Genomic DNA, 15,831 nt, shown 5'->3' with positions numbered 1-15,831 from the left:
GTGGCTGACATGTCCCAGTCACGGGTGCTGTGGGATGCAGCTGCAAGAGTTTGACTTTGGTCAGTGCTGGTGATTTCTGTAGAAGTTTTCTTGTAGGAAGAGGAAGACACAGTGGTGATTTCCATTGCAGTGGGTGTGTGAGAGGAGACTAAGGATGGAGCGAGGCCAGGAGGGATCGTTGGAGAAGAGGAGAAAAAGCCTATAGTGGATTGTTCAGGGGAGGAGCTGGTGGTGGCATCAGAGAGGCCAGCAGTGGTGTCTCTGTTTGAACTGGGCTCCTCAGAAGTGCTGGTGTGGGTCAGTGCTGTGGTCCAGGAGGAAGCTGTCTGGGTGACCATCTCTGTTGTCTTTGCAGAACTGTGTGCAGGTGTGGACCTTCTGTTGTCTCCAGTGTTGGAGGGGGTACTCATCTCAGCTGTGGTCTCAGGAAGTTCTGAGGCAGCAGAGATAGTAAACTGTGTTTGGGGAATAGAACTGGAGTCTTGCACAGTAGACACTGCTGTGTCTGAAGATGTTGGACTTGTGTGGAGGCCTGAGGAGACCGTGGAGGTAGCTGAGATGTCCTGTCCACTTCTAGTCTGACTTAGAGTCAAGGTGCTCACAGGTGTTGATCCTGTGTCCATCCCCTGCGTGGTGTCATGGAGAGTGGAGATGAGGAGTGGGGTGATGGATGCAGGGGAGGAAGGAGCAGTAGAAGGCGAGGTTGTGGGTCCAGCAGGTGTGGAGCTCAGCTGTGGCCCAGGTAGAGTTTGTGTGGAGGACAGGACTTCAGGGGATGAGGTTGATTGCAGGGTGCTGTGTGAGTGGGGCAGGGTCTGGGATGCAGTGGGGAGGGCGCTGGTGGCTGGGGCCATGGCTGACGTGTCCCATGCACTGGTGCTCTGGGAGCCAGATTCAGAAACCCGTGTGTGGACAGTGGTGGTCCTTTCTGCAGAAACTGTCTCATAATGGGAGGAGGATAGGCTAGAGATCTCTACTCTGGTTGTTCTGTGAGCCAAGTCTGTGGATGGAGTGAAGCTGGGACGGAGCGTTAGAGCAGAGGAGAAGTCTGCACTGGAGAGCTCAGGGAAGTAGCTTGTGGTGGCATCAGAGAGGTCTGCAGTGGTGTCCCGGGCTGAGGTGGGCTCCTCTGTGGTGCTGGTGTGGGCCAGTGCCTGGGTTCGGGAGGAAGCTGTCTGTGTGTCCATCTCTGTTGTCTTTGCAGAACTTTGTCCAAGTGTGGAACCTCTGGTGTCTCCAGTGGTAGAGGGGCTCCTCATCTTAGCTGTGGTCTCAGGAGGTTCTGAGATAGCAGAGATAATAAACTGAGTTTGGGAAATAAAACTGGAATCTTGCGCAGTGGACACTGCTGTTTCTGAAGATGTTGGACTTGTGTGGAGGCCTGAGGAAACCCTGGAGGTAGTTGACGTGTCCTGTCCACTTGAAGTCTGACTTGGAATCAAGGTGCTCACAGGTGTTGATACTGTGTCCATCAGCTGTGTATTTTCCTGGAGAGTGAAGGTGAGGAGTGGGGTGGTGGTCACAGGGGAGGAAGGAGCAGGAGAAGGTGCTGCTTTGGTTCCAGTAGGTGTGGAGCTCAGATATGGCACTACTGGAGTTTGTGTGGAGGACAGGACTTCAGGGGATGAGCTTGATTGCAGGGTGCTGTGTGAGTGGGGCAGGGTCTGGGATGCAGTGGGGAGGGTGCTGGGGGCTGGAGCCATGGCTGATGTGTCCCAAGCTTCTGTGCTCTGCGATGCAACTGCAGGATTCCGTGTGTAGACAGTGGTGGTGATTTCAGCAGAAGCTGTCTTGTAAGGGGAGGAAGACATGCTGGTGATCTCTACTCCAGTGGTTCTGTGAGCTGAGACTGTAGATGGAGCGAGGTTGGGAGGTTGCGTTGGAGCAGAGGTGAAGTCTGTACTGGATTGTTCAGGGGAGGAGCTGGTGGTGGCATTAGAGGTGCCAGCAGTGGTGTCCAGAGCTGATCTGGTGTGCCCAGGCTTGCTGCTGTAGGTTAGTGCTGTGGTCCGGGATGAAGCTGTCTGCGTGAACTTCTCTGTGGTCTGAGCTGATGTTGGCGTTTTTGTGGCAATTGTGGAGTCTCCTGTGCTGATGTGCATTCTCAACTCAGTTGTGGTCTCACGAAGGTCTGAGGTGGTTACATTAGATGGTAAGGTTTGGGGGACAGAAGTGGAATCTTCCACATTGGACACTGATGTGACTAAAGATGTTAGATTTGTGTGGAATCCTGTGGAGATCCAGGAAGTGACTGAGGTATCTTGTCCACCTGTAGTGTGACTTGGAGTCAAGGTGCTCACAGGTGTTGATCCTGTGTCCATCTGCTCAGTGGTGTCATGGAGAGTGGAGGTGAGCAGTGGGGTGATGGATGCAGGGGAAGAAGGAGCAGGAGAAGGTGAGGCTGTGGAACTTACAGGTTTTATGGCCCCTGTGGAGCTCAGATGTGGTCCAGCAGGAGTTGGTGTGGAGGACAGGACTTCAGGGGATGAGGTTGATTGCAGGGTGTTGTGTGAGTGGGGCAGGGTCTGGGATGCAGTGGGGAGGGCGCTGGGTGCTGATGCCATAGCTGTTGTGTCCCAGGCTTGGGTGCTATGGGATTCAGAGACAAGACTTTGATCTTGGACAGTGGTGGTGATTTCTGTAGGAGCTTTCCTGTGTGAAGAGGAGGTGATCAGACTGTTTTCCCTTCCAGTTTGTGTGTGAGCAGAGATTATGGATGACGGGAGACTGTGAAAGAGCATTGGAGGAGAGGAGAAGCCTGCACTAGAGAGCTCTTGGGATGAGCTGCTGGTGGCATCAGAGAGGCCTGCAGTGGTGTCCAGGGCTGAGCCGGGCTCCTCTGGTGCACTGGTGTAGGTCAGTGCCTGGGTCCGGGAGGAAACTGTCTGTGTGTCCATCTCTGTTGTCTTTGCAGAACTCTGTCCAGGCGTGGAATCTGTGGTGTCCCCAGTGGTGGAGGGGGGCCTCATCTCAGCTGTGGTCTCAGGAAATTCTGTGGTAGCAGAGATAGTAAACTGTGTCTGGGGGATTGACCTGGAATCTCCTACAGTGGACACTGCTGTGTCTGAAGGTGTTGGACTTGTGTGGATGCCTGAGGAGACCCAGGAGGTACCTGAGGTGTCCTGTCCACTTGTAGTCTGACTTGGAGTCAAGGTGCTCACAGGTGTTGATCCTGTGTGCATCTTCTGCGTGGTGTCGTGGAGAGTGGAGGTGAGGAGTAGGTTGATGGACGCAGGGGAGGAAGGAACAGGAGATGGTGAAGATGTGGGGCCTGCAGTCGTGAGGGCCCCTGTGGAGTTCAGATGTGCCACAGGTGGAATTTGTGTGGAGGACAGGAGTTCAGGGGATGATTGCAGGGTGCTGTGTGAGTGGGGTGGGTTCTCAGATGCAGGGGGGAGGCTGCTGGTAGCTGGGGCTGTAGCTGAGGTGTCCCAGTCACCTGTGTTATGGGATGCAGATGCAGGAGTTTGTGTGTGGATAGTGGTGGTGATATCTGTAGAAGCTGTCTTGTAAGGGGAGGAGGAAATGTTGGTATTCTCCACTCCAGTGGTTGTGTGAGCCGAGACTGTGGACAAAGTGAGGCTGGAAGGCATCATTGGATCAGAGAAGTCTGCACTGGAGAATTGTGGGGAGAAGTTGGTGGTGGCATCAGAGAGGTCAGCAGTGGTGTCCAGTGCTGACCTGGGCTGTGGATAAGTGCTGCTGTGGGTCAGTTTTAAGGTCGATGAGGAAGTTGTCTGTGTGACTATGTCTCTTGTCTGAGAGGATGTTGGTATTTGTGTGGAAACTGTGATGACAGCAGTGGTGGAGTTCATTCTTTCCTCAGCTGTGGTCACAGGAATTGCTGAGGAGGCCAAGACAGTAAAGTATGTTTTGGGGACAGAACTGGAGCCTTCTAGAGTGGACACTGCTGTGTCTGAAGATGTTGGACTTGTGTGGAGGCCTGAGGAGACCCAGTAGGTGGCTGTTGTGTCCTGTCTACTTGTTGTCTGACTTGGAATCAAGGTGCTCACAGGTGTTGACCCTGTGTGCATCCCCTGTGTGGTGTCTTGGAGAGTGGAGGTGAGGAGTGGGGTGATATATGCAGGGGAGGAAGGAGCAGGAGAAGGTGAGGCTGTGGAGCTGGCAGGTGTCAGGGCCCCTGTGGAGCTCAGATGTGGCCCAGCTGGAGTTGGTGTGGAGGACAGGACTTCAGGGGATGGGGTTGATTGCAGGATGGTGTGTGAGGGGGGCAGGGTGTGGGATGCAGTGGGGAGGGTGCTGGTGGCTGAGGCGGTGGCTGACCTGTCCCAGGCACTTGTGCTGTGGGATGCAGCTGCCTGAGTTTGATTTTGGTCAGTGCTGGTGATTTCTGCAGAAGTTTTCTTGTAAGAAGTGGAAGACATGGTGGTGATCTCCATCCCAGTGCGTGTGTGAGAGGAGACTGTAGACTGAGTGAGGCTGGTAGGGAGTGTTGGAGTAGAGATGAATTGTGCAATGGAGAGCTCGGGGGAGGAGTTTGTGGCAGGTGTTGGGCCTGAGTGCCCAGAGAGTGTTTGGTTCCCCCTTGTGTTGCTGTACGTGGAGTAGGTTGAGGTGGCGAGGCCCGGTGTGGGTGTTGGATCCATAGAAGTGACATTTGGATGGCTGGTCCCAGGGGACGTCTCGGAGGTCACGTGAGGAGGGACGGTGGTGTTTTCCAGGGTGGGACTGGACGCCTCTGATACTCCGCCGTGGGTGGTTGTGGCCTCCCAGGAGGAGGCTGTTGAGGAGACCAGCTCTGTTGTCTGAGAATTAGTCAATGCCAGTGTGGACACTTGGCCATGCCTGTTGGGTGAAGTACTTAGGTTTTTATGAGCTCTGCTGCTCCATTGTGGAGTCTCTGAACGGGTGCTGAGCCCCTGTGTGGTGTTTGGGGTGGCCGAGGCACTTTGTCCTTGTGAGGTGGAAGCAATAGGGAAAGGCGATAATAACTACCGTGGTTCAAGCACTGAAGTTGAGTTGCGACACAAAATTACATTAGGTTGGTTTGCGTACCTGGGGCATAGGGAGGGGTTACAGTAGCCCAGTTATAGAGCATATCTGCTGCGAATGTCCTGAGGTAGGACCTACAAATGAATTAAACCTGAGCTCTAAACCATGGCTGGGCCACTTATAGGCAGAGGGTGATCCAGCGTTTTTATTCACGGCTGTGTTCCTCAGTTTCCTTATGGGTAAAATGAGGATGATGACACTGTGTCTTACAGTCAGTGAACATGTGCATAATATTTAGAACTTGACAGAGTAACCTCTACATGAATGGCAGATAATTGTAAGAAAATTAAGACTAACATTACATATGTAATATATAATATATAAAACATTATATTATTACTATATAGTCTATAAATACTGTAATATTTATATACTGTAGTATAATATAGTATATACTATATATACATTATACATATTATACAATATATCTATATTGTATATATATATATGCTCTATATACTCTATGTGTACTATATACTAAATATACTATATATACTATATATGCTATATAGGCATATATAGCATATATAGACATATATAGCATATATACTATATAGTATATATTATAGTATATACTGTATTATATACCAGGTAGTATATATAATTATAAAATACATATTTATACTCTATAGACTCTATAATATGTATACTATAATATATACTATAGTATATGATATGTAGAGTATATATAGTGTATATATACTATAACATATACTTATATACTATATACTATATTATGTATATATTATATGTTAATATATTAGTATAAATATATGTGACATATACTATACCATATATAATATAAACAATATATGTATATATGCTCTACTGTATAGAACATCATACATATTAATATACAGTCTATATAGTGTACATAGTATATATATGCATACTATATAATTGCTTTGGAGTCTTAAGAATTTTCACATACTACACATCACTTGCTATCTTTTTTTTTTTTTTTTGATCATGGACCTGAACTCTGGGCCTGGGTGTTGTCCCTCAGCTCTTCAGCTCAAGGCTAGCGCTCTACCACTTGAGCCACAGAGCCAAAGGCTTTTTTCTGCTTCTGTGGTGCTGAGGAATTGAACCCAGGGCCTCATGCATGCAAGGCAAGCACTCTACCACTGAGCTACCTTCCCAGCCCTTGCCATCCTTTTTTGAGTCACCTCTGTTTAATTGTTTCTTTCCACATCATCTCTCAGGGCTAATTTTATCTGGCATGATTTAAGGTGAGAAATCACAGGGGAGAAATATTTCTAACATAACCCTTATGAATCTCTGTGAATTCATACCAACATGAAATGTATACAGAAACCCTGTGATTTTTACAGGAGGGCATTGCTTTTGTGTCTAATCCACAATTTTACCTGTAATACTGGTTAAATTAGATGCCCAAATTTCTACTGAGTCCTAAGTACTTTGAAAAGAAACAAAACAAAACAAAACAGAACAGGAAGAAGTTTGTGGATGAGGTAGGCCACTCTAAGACCGCAGTTGGGAGATGAGATGAGAGAATTGCTGAAGGTAGATTGGAGTGGCTGAATTTTTTGTGAAATTTGTCTAAGATTTGCGTTTTAGTCATAGTCCCCACCTTCTCCAAGAAAGACCACACACACACACACACACACACACACACACACACACACACACACACACATCTGTAACCATCTATGTAATGGGTTAGCATCTTCCAAGTCTATCCGAGTATCTGTCATATCTTTGGAGAACAAAGTGGTAGACCAGTTGTCCCCACCAAGTGATGTATGGTTCCCTGTCATCCACACAAGTATATTTACTGCACCCCTCCTCCATGCAAGATATAACAAGATGCAACATCTGCAGAGCTGGCTTGCATGACTGGTTGTTAGAAATGCTACTGCTACCCCTAGTGGGTGGAGGTGCCAGGATTCTGTTCAGCCTCAACCTCAGACAAAGAATTATGAGGACCCATATGAATGGCCATTTGTACTGGGATGGAAAAAATCCTACTGTCGTGAGATTGGTCCAGGCTAAAGCCCTGGGACTGTTGCCATGGAGATAAGCAGGTGGGGAGATAATTTAATGGGGGTTGCAACAGCATCAAAAAAGTGAGGAAAGTGCAGAATGTGGTGGTGTATGCCTGTAATCCCAGCTACCTAGGAAATGGAGAAAGGGAAATTGTGGCCTGAGGAAGTCCTGGTTTTCCTGTCTGGGAAACATGCTAAAGCTAAATGGGACTGGGGCATGGTTTAAGGGTAAGAATGCTTTTTTAGCAAGTACAAGGTCCCAAGTTCAATCCCTGGTACCTTAAAAAATACAAATGCTGGACACCAGTGGCTCACTCCTGTAATCCTAGCTACTCAGGAAGCTGAGATCTGAGGATTGAGGTTTGAAGCCAGCCTAGGCAGGAAAATCTGTGAGACTCTTATCCTCAGTAAACTAAAAAAAAAAGCCAGAAGTGGTGCTGTGGCTCAAGGGGTAGAGCACTCACCTTGAGCAAAAGAAGCTCATGACAGTGCCCAGGCCCAGAGTTCAAGTCCCAGGACCAGCAAAACAAAAAAAAAAACATAATTACATACCTACATAAATTTGAAAGGGTTTCTGAAACTGAGAGTGTCCTAGTATAAACAACATCCAGTGTGTTTAAATGAGGCAAAGGGAAGTGATTTTCTAGATGTGTTTTCAAAAGTTGAACATTTCTGTCTGGCAAATGGACTAAGTTATTGAGGTCCCATTTCTCAGCCTGATAACCATAGTTAATAATAAGGAGATGTGTATTTCAAACTTGCTAAGGTTCATAATGTTTATACTATTTAAAAATGATAGATTGATGAGGTAACAGATATATAAATTAATTACTCCACCTAGCTGTGCACTGATGGCTCACGCCTGTCATTCTAGTTACTCTGAGGTTGAGGTCTGAGGATCACAGTCAAAGCCAGCCCAGACAGGAAAGTCAGGGAGTGAGACTCTTGATCTCCAATTAACCACCAAAAAGTCAGAAGTGGAGCTGTGGCTCAAGTGGTAGAGCACCAGCCTGAGTGAAAAAGCTCAGAAACAGCACCCTAGGTACTGAGTTCAAGCCTCAGGACTGGTACACACACACACACACACACACACACGTGTGTGCGTGCGTGCCAAATAAATACCGAATCATTTCACATTGCACACATATAGTAACACATCACATTGTGTCCTTTGTGAAGTCTGTCACCCCAGAGCTGTCTGTATCAGAATCTCTTGGGGGGTCCAATAGCAAGCACCAAACTGCTTGGGTTCAAAGTTCAGCTATGCCAGCTTCCAGCTGCCTAGTTCTGGGCAAGTGACATCACAGATGGTGCCCTAGTGCTCTTATCAATAAAATAGCAGTGGTGACAGATATACTTTGCTGGAGTATTTATGAAGAATCAATGAATTAATATTGGCACAGGACTCCCACTGAGTCTATACCGATTTCAATAAAGTACTTAACATAATGTGATGATGATGATGATGATGGTGGTGGTGTTGGTGGTGTTGGTGGTAGAGATTACTACTATTTTTTAAGGGAATAAGCAATAAGAAATCACAGTCACTGACAGAAAGTGGATTCGAACAGCACTGTATGACAAACTAGAACTAGAGTAGAATCAGCCCTCCCAGTCCATTTATCTTTGGATTCCACCAGCCATAGCTGAAATTATTTAGGAAAAAAAATTAGCAAATCTAGTGCTGGTGGCTCACGCCTGTCATCCCAGCTACTCAGGTGGCTGAGATCCAAGGATCATTGGTTCAAAGCCAGACCAGGCAGGAAAATCTGTGAGAATCTTATCTCCAATGAACTACCAGAAAGTTGGAAGTGGAGCTATGGCTCAAGTGGTAGAGGATTATCCTTGAGTGAAAAAGCTCAGGGACAGTGCCTAGGCCTTGAGTTCAAGTCCCAGGACCAACACACACGCACGCACCCCCCACCCCCACCCCCACCCCCCCTCCCACACACCCCCCAGGTACATGCTTGTGATCCTAGCTACTTATGAGGCAGAGATCAAGAGGACATTAGTTTGAGATAACCCTTCACAAAAATGTCACAAAACCCCCATCCCAACAAAGAGCAGAGTGTGGTGAAACATATCTGTCATCCAGCTACATGAGAAGGATAAACAGTAGAATCATAGGCCAGGGCAAAAAGCAAGATCCTATCTCAAAAATAAGGGGAAGAATGCTGCTGATCACATGTATGGTGTATAACATGTGAACACTGTTATATATTACAGACTGTGATAGACAATTTGCTCCAGGAAAGTTAGAATGAACTTGTGACTTAGAAATTATGTAATTACTTAATCACAATCAAAAAAAAAAAGAACTTCGGGGAAGGGAGGGAGGGAGGGGATGGTAGGGGGAAAACAATGGAGGGGCTAACAATGTTCAAGAGGAAGTGTACTCATTACCTCACTCATGTAACTGTAACCCTCTGTATAGTATCTTTACAATAAAAAAAAAAGTTAGCGCTCTAAATAAAAAAAAAAAATAAGGGGAAGAAAGCTGGGTGCTGATGGCTCATGCCTGTAAACCCAGCTACTCAGGAGGCTGAGATCCGAGGATCGTGGTTAAAAGCCACTCTGGGCAGGAAAGTCAGTGAGACTCTTTTTTTTAATTTTGATTTTGCTACTAAATTTATTTATTTGTGAGAATACTGTACAGAGGAGTTACAATTACATGGGCAAGATGACGATTACATTTCTTATCAACCATTGTTGCCTCCTCTTTGTTTCCCCTTCCCATCCCTTCCCATACTCCCCCCCCCGCATCCCCTCACCCCTATTGCTCCCCTCCCCCCCAATGTGAGACTCTTATCTCCAATGAAAAGCAGAAATGGCACTGTGGCTCTAGTGGTAGGGTGCTAGCTCTGAGCAAATGCTGCTCAGGGACAGTGCCCAGGCCCTGAGTTCAAGTCTCAGGACATAGAAAAGAAAAGTAGAGATAAGAGGCTGCTGGGGGGATATGGAAGAGGTGGTAGAGCACCTGCTTAGCCAGTGTGAGGCCCTGAGTTTAAACCCTGTTACCACTTACCTCTGAATTGACATGTGTTTATGAATTTACAGGTGTTTATTAATTGTTATTCTCTAGATAATATAGCATAACAATAATGTCCATATCATGGACATTATATTAGGTATTATAAGTAAGCTAAATGATGATTGACAATATATAGGAAAAAAGACATAAACACAAAAAATTGAAATGTATATCTATTTAAATTTATGTAAATAATTTATATATAAGTATACAATTTATGTATTATTTTAATCCATTATCTATTATCTATTAATTTGATAAGCAATTATATATTACTTATGATGTATTATGTTATATACAATACATATAAATAAATATATAAGAGGCTTGGGTGTCTGAGAGGGTCCTGGAACTGAGGAAAGACAGGGGTATACTCTTGTTTGGGGGTACAGGGAAGAGGAACAGCAGAGTTCCAAATAGCAAGGACAATAAGTTCCGGGAAAGACCTTGGAGGTGGTTAAAGGGGTAAACGAGGCAGATGACAGTTGAGGACCCATAGGGAGCCCTGGGTGAGGAAGCCCTGGAGGGTGGGTGGAGAGACCCAGCCTGCACCCCAATGCAGTGCAGTATTTGTTTCTTGACAGTTGGAGCCATAGAAAGATGTGGTCAGACCAGCCTGGGCAGCCCCCAGGGCCTCCCCTCATGGACAGGACAGGCAGGGCATCCAGGAGCTGGGGATGAACACCAGCCCCTGGCAGCAGTGCAAGTGTTGAACCCTCCTGTGTGTGTGTGTGTGTGTGTGTGTGTGTGTGTGTGTGTGTGTGTGTGTCCTGAGCTTTGAACTCAGGGCCTGGGTGCTGTCCTTAAGCTTTTTCATTCAAGGCTGGTGCTCTACAGCTTAAACCACAGCTCCACTTCTGGCTTTTTGGATGGTTCATTGGTGATCAGAGTCTCACAGACTTTACAGACTTTACTTCCCTGGGATGGCTTTGAGTTGTGATCCTCAGATCTCAGCCTCCTGAGTCACTGGGATTACAGGTGTGAGCTACCCGTACCCAGCTTGAACCTATTACTAGTGACCAGTACTCAACTCTGATGGCTGGTCCTGTGCTCACAGAAGTGGCCTGTGGGGGGTGGGGGGTTGGGAGATGGGTCCTTTCTTAAGCCGTTGCCACTTCTTTCTCCTGCTCCCTGCCCAGGAAAGTGAGAGCTAAGTGGGGGCTCTCCTTGTAATGTGAGGATAGAGAATGAAGGATAGAGAATAAAATAAGCAATGAGAAACCAGCAGGAAGGCCCTCATATGCACGCACATGTGTGTACATGCAAGTGCAAACACACAATACTCTCCAATGCACACACACAAACACACACAGCTTCACACATTCACAAAACACACAGAGACACACAAAGACCCTAGCAGATATCCACTTCCTCTCCCCATGGCAGCCAGGAAGTCAAGTCTGAGAGCTTCCGGTTCCTTCCTGGTTCTGTACCCAACTCAGTTCACAGAACCTTGGCCTCCCTGGGACAAATGCAACAATGAAAAAAAAATGCACATCTCTAGGTATGGTTTGAACTGGGGACTTGAACTCACTTGAACTCATGGCCTGGATGCTGTCCCTGAGTTTTTTTTCTTTCCCACTCAAAGTTAGCACCTCTTCCGCTTGAGCCACAGTTCCACTTCTGGCTTTTTGGTGGTTCATTAGAGATATGAGCCTCACTGTCCTGCTTGGGCTGGCTTTGAACCTTGGTCTTCAGATCTCAGCCTCTTGAGTGGCTGGGATTACAGGCGTGAGCATTGGCACCAGGCCCTGGTTCTCACTCTGTTGAACTTCTCCAGCTCATTCTAAAGGATACTAATTCTTACTGGCATGGCTCGTGGTCTGTTTCCCTCTTGCTAGCATGACAGATCCAGACAGCAGAGACCTTTTACTTTGCTTACAGCTGTGTCTCCAGCAGTGTGGAACAAGTAAGTGCCTGGTACACAGCTGTGACCTGGTAAACATTCAAAGAACAAATGTATCACAAAGGGTGGTGTATGAATATCCAATGAAGAAGAGAGCCCTTCAGAGACACTGAAAGTGTAACTGAAGCTTAAACACTGCCTTTTCTGGGAAATTCTGATGACCGTACTTGGGCCTTCAAGTTCATGAAAAGCAGGAGCAAAGCTTGACCTCTGTTTCGTCTTTGTCTTTGTTCTAAGTCAATTATTTACTTTAAAGCTCCCTCAGGAGCTCAGGGCAGACCAGCTGGTCATGACATCCTTAGGGAAAAAAAGGGACCAGAAAAGCCTCACTCCCAAACTGACAACTGTGAACCCTCCAAACAAAACCCCCCAAAATTGTGTATAATACTCAGGGTGCCTCCTGGATCAGGACATAAGGGTCTCTGCTTGTTCCGCTTCATTGATGAGAGCTATAACAACTCTGGAGCCCAGAAGACCCAGGGCTGAGATGATGATGGCCAGCCAAGAACACATCCACGACAGGGCTGTTTAATTACATTTTGCTTCCTGTCCCCCCAGTGCGCACCACACCTGTAGTCCCTGCTATTCAGGAGACTGAGATCTGGAGATTGTGATTCAAAACCAGCCTGGGAAGTGAAGTCTATGAAACTTTTATATCCAATGAACCCGCTATAAGCCAGAAATGATACTGTGGCTCAAGTGGTAGAGGGCTAAGTCTTAAGTGAAAATTAAAGCTAAGGGACAGTGCCCAGGTGCACTCAAAGAATTAAAAATGGCAATATCACATGGCCCAGTAATTGTACTTTAGGATATAGATTCCACAGGAAATAAAGTGTTATGAAGAGATATCTCCACCTTCACCTTCATGGAAGCATTACTCATAACCACTAAGGTGAGAGAAAGGATCTGAGAGCCTGTGGCTGGGCAAATGGAGAAGAAAAAATGATATCTACATGAAAGGGAATATTATTCAGCCCTTAGAAAGGAGTCCTGCCGTTTGCAATAACATAGATGGACCTAAAGAAAACTGTATAATGAAAGCTTTCTTCATTCTAGAGCTCTGACATGCAGCATGGCTCCAACACACTTAATATTTCCATACTGTGTGCTTGAAAATTTGCAGAAGGAGTTGTTCCTTCCTGACCTCAACACTCACAAGAATAGCTTCGATGGATCTATGGATTGGCATGCGGGGAGAAATAACTTCGCAATATCTACCTCTGCGTATCAAAACCTCAGGCCAGCAAGGTGCCAGTGGCTCACACCTGTCATCCTGGCTACCCAGGAGGCTGAGATCTGAGGATCATGCTTTGAAACCAGCCTGGGCAGAAAATCCCCATGAAACTCTTATCTCTAATTAACCACTCAAAAAATGGAAGTTGTGCTGTGGCTACAGTGGTAGAGCACTAGCCTTGGGCACAAAGAGGCTCAGGAACAGAGCCCAGGCCCTGAGTTCAAGCCCCACTACCAACAACAACAACAACAACAATAAAAAACAGGTCGTGAGCTTACATAGCTATGTTCATCACTGCGCTATGCACAATAGCCAAAGTGTGCAAACAGCCCAGATGCTCCTTAGTGGATGAATGTGCCAAGAAAATGTGATTGATATATATATATATATACATATATATATATTTATATACACACACATATACTATATGACATATGTAATATATGTCATATATTATATATAATATAATGTATAATATAAATATAATAAAATCCCATTATATATACTTATTATATATGTGCATATAAATAATGTATATAGATTAGATAATGTAAATATGATATACAATATATAATAGAATTTTATTATGTTTATATTATATATGTAATGGAATTTTATCCAGCCATCATGAAGAATGGTACTGCATCTTTGCAAAGCAATGGATAGTCCTGGAGAGGGAATAACATGATATTAAGTGAAGTGAGTCAGGCTCAGAGAGACAAGGATGGATGTTTCCCCCACCTCTACGGTGTAGAAACTAGATCTGATTTATCCATGTACCAGGAAATCCAATGAGGTTGTGTGCAAGTGTACACAGACGTATTAACTGAAGGCTGGTGTTTACAGAGAATTCAAATGGTGTAATTCCTTAGAAAAACAAACTCACCGTCCAACAAGATGAACACCAGGAAACTGGCACCTGAAAGGTGTGGGGTGAGGCCAAAGGGAGGGGCCGATGGACGAATGAAGAGAGGAAGGAGGGAGAATGGGGTCATCATAGTCAGTGCACATCTTTGAAATTCAGAATAGTGAGGGAGGGGTTGAGCTGGGAGGGTTGGGAGAGGTGGTATAGATTCAGATGCCTTGTCTTGATAAACCCACGTATTAGCTGGCAGCTCCTTTGTACTACCACTCCAAGCACCCATGACTCACGCTTGTAATCCTAGCTTCTCTGGAGGCTGAGATTTGGGGATCATGGTTCAAAACCAGCCTTGGCCGTGAGACTCGTATCTCCAATTAATCAGCAAATTAAAAAACAAAAGAACAACAAAACTCTGCCAGAAGTGGAGCTGTGGCTCAGGAGGTAGAATGAATGTTTGGGACAGCATCCAGGACCTGAGCTCCAGCCTCAGTACTGGCACAGATGGGGGAAAAAGAAAAAAGAAAAAAAATATAATTAAAGGGGGAAAAAAAACCCAAAGAAACATCATGTTGTATATGGTACAGGTAAATATAGTGATTTTTTTTTTTTGTCAGTCGTGGGGCCTGAACTCTGGGCCTGGGTACTGTTCCAAAATGTGGGTGCAGAAAAACAGACTCAGTGATATTATTATTATTGTTGTTTTGTGCTGATCCTAGGGCTTAAATTCGGGGCCTCGGTGCTGTCCCTGAGCTTTATCCACTCATGGCTAGAGCTCTACCATTTGAGCCACAGCACCACTTTTGGTTTTTTCGGCTTATGTGGTGCTGAGGAACAGAACCCAGGGCCTCATGCATGTGAGGCAAGCACTCTACCACTGAGCCACCTTCCCAGACCAATATAGTGAATTTTTATTTGTCAAGATCATGTGGATGCTTGCTGATGGCTCACGCCTATACTCCTACATATTCAGGAGGCTGAGTTCTGAGGATTGTGATTCAAAGCCAGCCTGAGCAGGAAAGTCTGTGAGACTCAAAAACAAAATGCAGACGAAGGTCTTAGGGTGTGTGTGTGTGTGTGTGTGTGTGTGTGTGTGTGTGTGAAGTGGTAGAACACTTGCCTGGAAACTATGAGACCCTGAGCTCAAGCCCCAGTATGGCTTGAACAAACCAGAACAAAACCAACAAACAAACACAAGCCAAATGCTGGTGCTTTGTGTTTAAAATCCCAGCTACTGCCAGGTGCTGGTGGCTCATGCCTGTAATCCTAGTTACTCAGGAGGCTGAGATCTGAGGATCATGGTTCAAAGCAAGGCTAGGCAAGAAAGTCCATGAGACTCTTATCTCCAATGAACCACCAGAAAACTGCAAGGGGCGCTGTGGCTCAAGTGGTAGAGGGTTAGCCTTGAGCTGAAGAGCTCAGGGACAGAGTTCAAGCCCCACATCCAACTGCCCCCCCCACCCCCAATTAAAACCCTAGCTACTTAAGAGACTGAGCTCTGAGGATCAAAGTTTAAGGTCAGTCCAGGCAGGAAAGTCTGTAAGACTCATCCTGAATGAACCACCAAAAGCTGGAAGTGGAGGTATGTGGTTCAAATAATAGCACTCCAGTCTTGAGCAAAAAAGCTCAGGGGCAGTGCCCAGGCCCTAAGTTCAAATCCCAGGGTTGGCACATCATCATCATCATCATCATCATCATCATCATCATCATCATCGCAGACAACCCTCTGTATTTCAGCTGAACACATTCTCCAATACTCTTAAGCTCACCACAAACCCA

The 15,831-nt window shown here is 46.0% G+C and overlaps 1 protein-coding gene across 1 annotated transcript in view; it reads right to left on the bottom strand.

Moving 5' to 3' along the window:
• Muc16 (mucin 16, cell surface associated) overlaps positions 1-2,564 on the bottom strand; it is a 97,205-nt gene extending 94,641 nt beyond the window's left edge. The window contains exon 1 of the mRNA XM_013033500.1: positions 1,433-2,564. Coding sequence (XP_012888954.1) covers positions 1,433-2,564 — 1,132 coding nt within the window. The remainder of the gene's footprint in view (positions 1-1,432) is intronic.
• Positions 2,565-15,831: the final 13,267 nt, after the last annotated feature.

Source organism: Dipodomys ordii, unplaced genomic scaffold (assembly GCF_000151885.1).
Source record: "Dipodomys ordii isolate 6190 unplaced genomic scaffold, Dord_2.0 Scaffold171, whole genome shotgun sequence".
Taxonomy (NCBI): domain Eukaryota; kingdom Metazoa; phylum Chordata; class Mammalia; order Rodentia; family Heteromyidae; genus Dipodomys; species Dipodomys ordii.
Note: the sequence above shows the minus strand (reverse complement) of the source record. Positions and strands in the feature narration are given on the sequence as shown.